The following is an 11,070-nucleotide window of genomic DNA, read 5'->3' on the forward strand; positions in this document are numbered from 1 at the left end:
AGCCGAGTGGAGTCGCAGTAGAGCCTTGGTCGTGCTCAGTAGGCACTCCGTCAGGCCTCTTTCCATCTTTCTAAGGGTTTCCCATTTTAAAGAGACCTGTTTGGAGGATGTCTTCCTTACCTCCTGACGTCCCGATCTCTCTCTGCCTCTAGCTGACTACATAGTCATGCAGTTTGGACGTGTGGCCGACGACGTGTTCACCCTGGACTACAGCTACCCGCTGTGCGCGCTCCAGGCCTTTGCCATCGGGCTTTCCAGCTTCGACAGCAAGCTGGCCTGTGAATGACGGCCAAGCAGGCGCTGGGCCTTCTCTCTGCAGAGCTTCTGGAGCACGTAGCCGCCGCTCTTGCGCTTGCCCGGGACACGGAGAGTGACAGGCCCGCCTTTTGGAACGGTCCCTGAAAGTATGTATGTACACGTGCACGGATGCACATACGTGTGTGTACACATATCTGTACACACACACCCTTCTCGGGGTCTCACGGCCCTGGTCGGGGTCACAGCTTGACTCGGGTGAGAGCCTGTCCAGAGCTCACGGTGACTGTGAAGGCGCCGCCCAGCGGTCAGAACCCCGTGCTTGGAGACTTGCAGCCAGAGGCAGCTTCTCACACTTCAGTACTTGGGTCGCTTTTTTTTGCAGAACTTTTCAGGGAGGGGTGTTCCCTGAATTACCTTTAGTCTCCAGGTGTGCAGGGTTTTTCTGTAAGTGGGCGGCAGGCCGGTCCCGGCTGTAGGCTATCTCTGCCCCCGTGGTCTTGGCCATCTTCCAGAACGGCCGTGTCGTGAGAGCACCTGAGTGGGGACGGTGCCTCCAGGAAGTGCAGGCCTGCAGGTCGGATCTGAAGTGGCACCCGGCCTCATCCGCTGTGACGTAGCCTTGTCTTTGCTTTGGCCACGGTGGTTTCCAGAGTGTCATTTACCGTTGGTGATCATTGCTCACCCGTGGTGGGGGGTCCCTGGGAGAAGCGCTCCTCTCTGCCGTGTCTGTGGGGAGTGTGGTGCCCGTTCCCCAGAGCCGGCCGCTGTCCCCCGGCTCGGGAGGCACCGTGGCACGGTCCCCCTTCCCTTAGGGCCGGCTGGCTGGCTGCGGTCTCAGAGTGGCTCTGGCCCAGTTTGTGATCAGTGATGCAAGCAATTTACGTACTTGTCTTAATCGCAGGGTGGGCTGCAAGCATAACCTCTAGAGGTGGCCTAGTCTGCTTACGACTGAGAGGGATTTGACAGAGGCCTTCACCACCTTCAGCCCAGAGTGCGTCCCCGCTGGGTTACTGTGGAGCCGTTAGCGCAGACTCACCTGTAGCCCGCGTGGGAGGGGAGAGAACAGTGTGTGTGGAACTCGCCATTGTCGCTGCCCAGAGGGGTGAGGACCGGGCCTGGCTGGCAGAGCTTGGGCCTCTCTTCTTGGCTTAAGTGTCGTCAGCCCCTGAGGCCTGGTTCGTCCTCGGCGGACCACGTCCTGTCACTTTTCCTCACAGATTGTAAGGGTTTTGCTAAGTCGTTCAGATTGTTAGCCTCTCCCCACAAATCACACGGCTCCGCTGCTAGTTCTCGGCCTCCGCGTGCATCCGAGTCCTGAGGATCCGGGAACACCGTGAGCTCTGCGTTGGCGTCGGTCACCTCCCAGGCCTCGTGCGCCAGCCAAGCTGTCTGCCAGCCTGGGGCCAGGCATCAGCGGCTTGCGCTTCGTCCCGTCCTTTCTGTGGACTTCCTTTCTGTCCCTGCTTCCTATCCCTGCTCCGCATCAAATAGCAGCGGGAAGGAGAGAGACCCGGGGGATGAGCAGACCCGCGGCTCACCCCACGGGTAAGTCCCACCCGCTCTGCCCTGACACGGCTGCTTCCCCTCAAGTGCCTCACTCATCAGGTGCCCGCCAGGCGCGCGGGACCACCGGCCTGACACTGAAGATGGAAGGCTGTTCACTCGTCTCCTGTTGGAGAATATGCAGTGTCTGGGGAAGGGGGTCCGGGGGGACTGGACCTGGCCCTGCTTCCTCCTGCCCGCTCTGGTGCAGACACACATCCCGGCTTCACGTCCTTCCTGCTTGATCGTGCAGGTGATCGGTTTCACGTGAATCGTATTTATACCTTTTTGTATGCTACAGAAATAAAAAGGGATTTATATAAAAACACGAGTGTTGCCGTTCTTCTTTCAGACTCCTGTCCCTCGCATGCCTCCCACCGTCACGTTCTGTCACAATAATTCCATCGCTTGGCAACAGCGAACCAGTCAGTTCTTTGAAGCCAAGTGGGTATCACCGAAGTTTTCATCCAGGTAAGCAGGGTCTGCAGACTCAGGGATCTGCGTCCTGGAGACTGTAGACTCACCATGTGTGTGACACTGAGAGTGTCCTGGGCAGGTGACGGAGCTGAGGCTGAGCAGGGGAGCCAGAGGGCAGCCTCCTGCACCGTTCAGCCTCCTGGGTCAGCTGCATTGGTGTTGCTTCCTGATTCAGCCGCAGAGCAAATTAAATACCTGATAGTGACAATGACCCCACGTCTTACCTCTAAGTGTTCACATTTAAAGCTTCCCTATACGGACAAGTCGAGAAAAGCGTGTTCGCAAGTCTTGCTGAGGCCTTCCTGCTCTCGGTGTCACAGGGATGGACGAGTGGCGTGGAAGGAAGCGGGAAGAGCCCAAAGGGACGACGAGAGCCGGAGTCAGTCTCATTTCTGTGGCTTGGCTTCTCTTCCACGTGATTCTTTGTGGCCAAACAGGTTATTTGCAACACAGTTTTATACACTTTTCAGTGGCCAGGAATATCAATGGTCGTTGATATGAAAGACACCAGCTCTTTTTGATTAGAAGGTTAGTAGGTGAGAAAAAGGAATGAATGAGAATCAGTTCCCTTCCTTTCTGTTTCTTTCTCTTTTTTGGCTTGTGGGATGTTAATTCCCCAGTCAGGGATCGAACCCATGCCCCCTGCATTGGGAGTGCGGGGCCCTAATCACTGGACCGCCAGGGAATTCCCAATATCCCTTCCTTTAGACAGCAGCACGGGTGCAGAAATAAAGTGACGGTTCAACTCAGAGTCCCTGGGTTCTGGCCCTTTTCCTGCCAGTGATTTGCCAACGTGCGCTCTCTGTAGATGGAGAGGTTTTGAGTTACCTGATCTCCTGTTCCTGAGTGATAAGAGTGCTGGCAGCCACCCGGAATTCCCGAGTGTGTTGTTTTTTTTGTTTGTCTTTTGCGGTATGCGGGCCTCTCACTGTTGTGGCCTCTCCCGTTGCGGAGCACAGGCTCCGGAAGCGCAGGCTCAGCGGCCATGGCTCATGGGCCCAGCCGCTCCGCGGCACGTGGGATCTTCCCGGACCGGGGCACGAATCTGTGTCCCCTGCATCGGCAGGCGGATTCCCAACCACTGCGCCACCAGGGAAGCCCCCCGAGTGTGTTTTGAATCGAGGTCTCTGCTTCTCTCCTGGACAGCTACATGCGTAGCTGGAGAGGCCTGGGGAGGAGCCCCTGGAGGCTGGAGCCAAGGGCCTAGAGAGGGGAGACTGGAATGGCGGGAGCGCGCCCCGGGGGAGCGCGTGGCCGCGCTGAGGAAGCCGCCCCTCCCAACTGCAGGCTGCATCTTGCTCCACAGAGAAAACTTGGGGGCGTTGCGAGCTGCCCCCCCTCCGCAGAGTGGCTCCTGCCTGTGTGCTCGCGCCACGTGTGCCACGCCTCCAGCCCCTGGTCCTCCTAAACTTCCCCACGTAGATCCCCGCCGGGGGCTCGCCCAGGACTGGTTAGATTCTGCCCCGCCCCTCACACATTTCTTGGCCAGGTGCATGTGGGCTGGTTTTGCCCCCTCTCCCCGCTTCGGTCTCCTAGCTACTGTAGTCAGTGTGTACCCTTCACAGGTCCTACAACTCTTCCCTCTCCAAAAACCGGGGTGCGGGCATGGGGATGCCGCGGTCAGTGCGGTTTTCAGGCAAGCTCTCCCGAAACCGCGGGCAGCTCCCTGGCACCACCTACTGACCCAGGGGGCACATTACAAGTGCATTAACACGATGAGCGCAGGTTCTGCAACCCAGATGAGGCGACTTCACCGTGGACCCTGTTGTCATGACTCTTGAAGGTCTGGGAACAGTAGTATTTGTGGAGTGTAGAAAGTGGAGGAATTCCACGCAGAACGCGTGGGCTCTGGCCCCAAATGCCTAGGCATTTGTGTAGGAGAAGGGCAAATATCAATATTATTTTTATTAATGTTTTAAGATGGGATAATGCATTTCGGTTGACTTTTTTAGCCATGCAGTTATGCAAAGTGGTTTATAAATGCTCATAAAGCAATTTAAGGTGGTTTTCCAGGGACTCTGGTGAGAGGAAAGAAGAACAGCATGGCTTTACTGGGTAACTAAACATACCCTGCGTTCTGGTCTCAGGCCTGATCCTACCTCACCTTCCTTACTTTGTACCCATCTCTCCTTTCCTACTTGAAGGGACAGCCTAGGCAAAACAAACAAAGCAAAACAACAAGAAAAGTAGCCCTGATGTTAAGGGAAGTTTCTGAAATATTCCAGATATGAAAGGGGCCTCCATGATTTTCTCCGGCTCTGCCAGGTCCTTTGGTCCATCAGGCCCAAGCTCCTTTGCACAGGGCGAGGCTGAGGCCCAGGAGGCCGGGTGCAATACGAGGGTGCCACGTGGACGGTAGAGCCGGAGGGCCGGGGTGGCGGTGGGACTTTTCCTGGTCTGTCCCGACCTTTTGTTACACATTTTGGTATGATGTAGTGCTCCTCAAGCCTCAGGGTTTTAACATCTGGTTAAGCACTGCCTACCCAGATTCCGTCCCTTGTGATTTTCAAGGCCTCCAAGAATAATCAGTAGTTCTCTCTCTTCCATAGTCTGGGGGCGGGAAGGTCAGGAAGGAAGGACGGTCTGAGACGAAAGGAGGGTGACGGGCTGGCAGTTAGAGCAAGATTTTAAGAGTGGGTTTAAATGCAGTCTTTAGGGTACTGATGCATGCTCAGGACAGACTCCATCGGGGTAAGATAGGATGTCCCTAAAAATACGTTCTGATTCTGCCTTTGGTCAGTCTCCTGTGATTCTGTAGCAGAGAGAGAGAGATACAGATTTTAAATAGTAATACTTTCATATTATTTAAAACACTTTGGAAGATTATACAATTAAAGCCTCCTCCCGTATCTGTCCCCTTCTTGTTTCCCTTGCCCTGTACTCTTAGAGTTGACCACTTTTCGTTTCCAGTGTATCTTTCCAGTATTTCTTTATGCAAAAATAAATTTCTAATTTCCCACTCTTTGTGCACTAAAGGTAGCACACTATATACTTGGTTCAGTAGCTTGCTTTTTTTTTGTTCCTTTGGCCGTGCCATGTGGCACGTGGGATCTTGGTTCCCCGACCAGGGATGAAGCCCCCACCCCTGCAGTGGAAGCACGAGTCTTAACCACTGGACCGCCAGGGAATGCCCACACCTTTATGCTTAGTGTCTCCACAGTCCTCAGTTCGCCCCTTTGCAGGTGTTATCTACCTGCCTGCCAAGCATCTCCTTTTGGATGGTCGACAGCTGTGCTCTCCAACACCATCCCCACTAGTCACATGGAACTATTAATTAAAATTCAGTCAACTAGCTGCATTTCAAGGTCTCAGAAGCCATATGTGGCTCATGCCTACCATACTGGACAGCACGGATAAAGAACACTTCATCATTCCAGAATGTACTGTCGGAGAACGTGGGTCCACAGAAATCTCAACTTTGGGTTCCAAAAATGTAACCCTCTTCTCACCAGGTGTCATTCCCTAGGGAAGTTGTGCTTGTCCAACTTCCCCATCAGAATGTCAGTAGCTTGGGGGCAGGGCTATGACATTTCTGTTCATCCCTAGTGCCTACCTACCTGGCACAGTACCAAGGACATCACACATGTTCAGTCAACGTGGGATGGAAACATGAGTGATAGGAGACTGAGGCCCAGACTCTAAGGGTCCCCAAGGTCATAATTAGTATCGGCCGAGCTGTTGTTTGAACCTGGGTTAGTTTAATTCCCCAGTAAGGACATAATATGTGACTTTTGTTAACTTTCATTTTCAAAATTCTGTATCAGAGTCACTGAAAAATGAAACTTTTAACGATTAGACTGGAGGAAGCCTTTCCCCCCTTTTGATTTTTTTCCAGGAAGCTCCTGGATATCCAGACCCTAAAGACCCCCTGGGACCCTCAGAGAAATTCTGAGAACTGTACGGAGAAACCTTCACCCTCTGGGCTCCAGAAACCAAGAGTTTTGTGTCAGTCTGGAAATACACTGAATTAGTTTGCTCGGGCTGCCATAACAAAGTACCACAGACTGGGTGGCTTGAACAGAAATTTATTTCTCACAGTTCTGGAGGCTAGAAGTCCAAGATCAAGGTGTAGGCAGGTTTGGTTTCTCCTGAGGCCTCTCTCCGTGGCCTACAGATGGCCATCCTCTCCCTGTGTCCTCTGTGAGAAGTCTGTGTCCTAATCTCTCTTATAAGGAGGATTAGGGTGGACCCCTAATCTAGGCAGATTGTATTAGGGCCCATCCTAAAGACCTCAATTTAACTTAATCACCTCTTTAATACATCTGCAGATCCAGTCACATTCTGAGGTACTGGGGATTAGGGCTTCAACATAAGGTATTGGAGGGTGGGGTGAGGAGGACAGGTCAGCCCCAGCACACACTGCCCCCTAGAGGGTAGACCTGGAGTCTGTTCTTGTCCACATTTCTCTTGGATGAAGAGACAACAGAATTAATACGATGCTTTTCAAATCACAGACTGCTTTTATTCTATAGATGAAATGAAAGACTCCAGCTTTGATAAAGGTTGGTCTGTTTTGTCGTTCAAAACACAAGATGCAGTTCAGATGGTATGGAGTGAAGAGTCTTCTTAAGGAAAAAAAAGCAAATAGAGGGAATTCCGTGGCGGTCCAGTTCTTAGGACTGCGCTTTCACTGCCCAGGGCGTGGGTTCAATCCCTGGTCAGCAAGCCGTGTGGCACAGCCAGAAAAAGAAAGAAAGAAGGAAAGAAGTACAGCGTGCGTGGGTTGAAAAGAACAGGACCTGGAGTTACAGTGACCATACCCCAGCACCGAGTCAGCTGCATCCTACTTCTGAAGCCCAGGAAAACAACACAAATAGCTTCCACGCTTCAAACCCAGCTCTGACCACACCCGTGCCGTCTTCTTTCTGCACAACTTTCGTGAAGCTCGACCAGGGCATGCTTTGGGGATATTTCAAGAGCAATATATTTCCTTTTACCTAAAGCCTAGGAAACAGTCCTTCCTGGATTCTGCCCTTGTTAACTTCTTCTTAGGCTGTTAAATCCAGTTGTGGGTGTTGGTTTTTTTTTTTTAAGATGTGGAAAAATTAGGGCAGGGTTAGATATACAGTTCCAGTCACATCCCACCCCTTACCCCCCCCCAATTATAAAAGAAGTACAAGTATGTTATAGAAAATAGAGAACAAAAAAATGAGAAAGAGGAGCTTCCCTGGTGGCGCAGTGGTTAAGAATCTGCCTGCCAACACAGGGGACACGGTTTCGAGCCCTGGTCCGGGAAGATCCCAAGTGCCGCGGAGCAACTAAGCCCATGTGCCACAACTACTGAAGCCCGGATGCCTAGAGCCCGTGCTCCGCAACAAGAGAAGCCACCGCAGTGAGAAGCCTACGCACCGCAATGAATAGTAGCCCCCTCTCGCAGCAACTAGAGAAAGCCTGTGCGCAGCAACGAAGACCCAACGCAGCCAAAAATAAATAAATTTAATTAATTTTTTAAAATTAATTTTTCAAAAATGAGAAAGAAGGCCCCTTAATCTTCAACCTGTCAGAGATACTCACTGTAAGATTCTTTTCCATTTATTTTTCAAAAGCAGGACACAGCACTGTAAATCAGCTATACTCTAACATAAAATAAAAATTAAAAAACAAAACAAAACAGGATTGGGACTTCCCTGGCGGTTCCGTGGTTAGAACTCCGTGCTTCCACTGCAGGGGGCATGGGTTCGGTCCCCGGTGGGGGAACTAAGATCCCACATGCCGCACGGTGTGGCCTAAATAAATAAATAAAACAGGATCATCCTGTATACACTTTTTATTTTTATTTATTTATATTTATTTATTTATTTTTGCGGTACGCGGGCCTCTCACTGCTGTGGCCTCTCCCGTTGCGGAGCACAGGCTCCGGACGTGCAGGCTCAGCGGCCATGGCTCACGGGCCCAGCCCCTCCGCGGCATGTGGGATCTTCCCGGACCGGGGCACGAACCCGTGTCCCCTGCATCGGCAGGCAGACTCTCAACCACTGTGCCACCGGGGAAGCCCTACACTGTTTTTAAAATCTGCTTTTCCACTTATTATATCATGCACACTTGTCTAGTTTATATTTTAGAATCTTATTAATCACTCTAAAGAATTCTATCACGTGGATGTGGCTGAATTTGTTTAATAGGGTATCATGGATAATTTAACCATGACGATGTGGGTTGAAAAAATTTATTAAAGGAATGGAAATAATACCAAATGACACATGATAAAAGTAATTAATATGATTTTTGACTTTGATTTTGGAGAATAAACAACACAAATAGCTTCCACGCTTCAAACCCAGCTCTGACCACACCCGTGCGGTCTTCTTTCTGCACAACTTTCGTGAAGCTCGACCAGGATCCATTTGTGGGTCCGGGTAAAGCGGCTGGGATCACGAGGAGGTGAGGTGAGGTGTGGATTTTATGGTGTAATTTGAGGGGAGCCATGTGCATCTCTCTAGCTCTATCCGGACATGAAATATTTCCACCAAGAGATTCATTCCTGAAGGTCAACAAATGAGTCCTGTCTCTTAAGAAATGTAAATATCCCTGAAAGGGCAGGCACGTGTGTAAAATCACTGTCTTTCGCCTTCGGGACTTCTAAGAAGTTTCCTTTATCCAGAGTGACCTCAACAGCTTGGGAACGGGAGATACCTAAAGGCACAGAGCTCTCTAGAAGCCTGTGGGAGACTGAGGTTCTGATCCTTTATGGTCTTGGATAGTTAGGGTCTGGAGGGAATAAGCCGGTCTGATCTCCAAATACCCTCTCGGCAGTGTGTGCTGAGCGGGCCGCCCGAAGGCTGCTTTCCTGTCTCCAAGGGACTCCGTCCTACCTTCCTCCCACCCCTCTGAGCCCAGCTGGACTGACCCTCGAATCCAACATAGTCCTGTCTTTCTTTGAGTTCTTATCTTTGCTAATGGTACCACCAATCGTTCAGCTGTCAAAGTTCTGTGACTTTTGTCTCCTCTCTCACCTCACAGCCAACTTAGTCACCATTTCTGTTGACTTTGCTCCTGGACTATTTCCTGGACCCCTTCCCTCATCCTCAGCCTCAGGACCGCCACCCTCACTCTCCAATCCAGCCCTAACACCTGCAGTCCAGTCGAGGGGGGTCTTTCTGATGGAGGTGCCGATTTTGTCACACTTGTGTCCCAAGGGCCCTTTGGATGCCCCCTCTTCAGCACGGGATACAGTGCTCTTCACAGCTGGCACTGCTGCTGTAATCCATCCTCCCCGCCTCCTGTTCTCCAGCCACACCAGCTTACTAGACTTTTCCTAAACTCCCCTAGTGTACAGGCTACCAGCCTCAGTGAGTTTTCCAGACTCAATTCAGCGAACTCGCATTTATCCTTCAAGAGCTAGAGTACGTCGCCTCTGCAACCTGGATTTCACCGTGTGCATTTCCTTGGGTTCCCCTATGGTGCTCAAAGCTCACGGACACAACAAATGGTCGTTACACTAAGTAGCCAGTGCTTACCGTTTGTGTGTCGTTCGGTGCCTGCACAGTGTCCTGCGCTGCAGACTTTGCATGTGGAGGAGGTGTGACCAAGCCCTGACGAGACCCAGCATTTAACAAGCAGACCAGAATTTTATCCACATGAGACCTGCTTCCTTCAAAGTCTTCACCTTAAGAGACTGGATACTTTGTCCAGTGATGCTGTGATCACTCAAAACACCTTTGGAACACCTCTCTTGGAAACAACTTCAGCATTTATAGCACTTCAAGATCCTCTGTGGTAGTAGGTTTCTGTTTTGTTTTGTTTTTTGTTTTTTTTGGTTTTAACTTAACATTTATTACGCATTTATCTATCCCAGGCACCAAGCTGGAGCTGGGTGAAAGATAAGATAAATTGGACATTTACTGTGTCTCCAAGGAAGTTTCTGTTTGGTAAGGGAGATAAGATCTGGACCCCAGGACAATACAGGGTTAAGTGATAAGGCTGAGGTTGGATCTGATTTTTGGAAAAGGGCAGAAGTCCTTTGGTTTCAACTTCCCAACAAGGTGGATGACAGAGGTATGTGATTACACCCTGCATTAAGCCAGTGTGTTCTGAAGGCTTCCAAACAGAAGCCCAGTGATACAGCCCAAATGCGATACAGTGATCTCCACAACTGGCACCGCTGTTGAAATCCATCACGAGACTAAACCCACCTGGCGTGGACTCCCCACTTTCTGGCGATGCTCCTCCACAGACCGAGTTTTCCCAGCTAAATGGAAAGCTCTGAGAGGGCAGGTGCTGAGGTCTTCTTCACTATTTTCACAGTGTCTGGTGGGCGCATAACAGATGTGGGATAAGGGTTAGACGCATCTCCTGCCGCGCCACACGCCCGTCACTTCGGGCATCCTCTCCCCACGTGCGCCGCTCTCCGCGGTGACAGCGTCGCAGGTCCGCGCGGGGTGGAAGGGAACGGCTGAAAGGAACGTGCGGGGAGGACACGCATGTGTGCGCGGAGCTCCTGCGTCCTGGGCCCGGGAGCGGGGTCCCCGGTGGGCACCGCGGGGAAGGGAGCAGCTGCCCGCGCGCCGGACGTCCGCCCTCGCCCGTCCTTTTGGGGCCGGCGCGGAGGGAGAGGCGTGCTGGCGGCCGGGCGCGAGGCCAGAGGCCGGCCCGCGGGTCAGGGGGAAGGGTTCCGGCCTCGGCCGAGAGCGGGGGGCTGGCCAGGACCGGCGGGAAGCCGGGCCAAGGGAGGAGGAAGAGAGTCTGGGCCGAGATCAAAGGGGAAGCACGTGTGCGGGGCGGCGGCCGAAGCCGGAGCAGGACGCCGAGGTCGCAGCCTACAGTCCCCGCGGCCGCCCCCCGCCGGCGCCGCCC

At 52.3% G+C, this 11,070-nt stretch overlaps 1 protein-coding gene across 5 annotated transcripts in view; it reads left to right on the top strand.

The window, feature by feature from the left end:
- Positions 1-2,715, top strand: part of TULP3 (TUB like protein 3) — a 43,854-nt gene extending 41,139 nt beyond the window's left edge. For 2 of the 5 annotated variants that reach the window (XM_024733487.1, XM_024733488.1), the window contains exon 11: positions 153-2,107. In XM_024733487.1, the coding sequence (XP_024589255.1) occupies positions 153-286 (134 nt within the window). In that variant the 3' untranslated portion in view covers positions 287-2,107. Of the gene's footprint in view, positions 1-152; positions 2,108-2,152; positions 2,272-2,523 lie in introns of those variants that run through there. The other 3 variants (XR_003001583.1, XR_003001585.1, XR_003001584.1) reach the window with 3 other exon arrangements.
- Positions 2,716-11,070: the final 8,355 nt, after the last annotated feature.

The sequence above is a fragment of the Neophocaena asiaeorientalis genome, unplaced genomic scaffold (genome assembly GCF_003031525.2).
Source record: "Neophocaena asiaeorientalis asiaeorientalis breed wild unplaced genomic scaffold, Neophocaena_asiaeorientalis_V1.1 scaffold150, whole genome shotgun sequence".
Classification (NCBI taxonomy): Eukaryota; Metazoa; Chordata; class Mammalia; order Artiodactyla; family Phocoenidae; genus Neophocaena; species Neophocaena asiaeorientalis.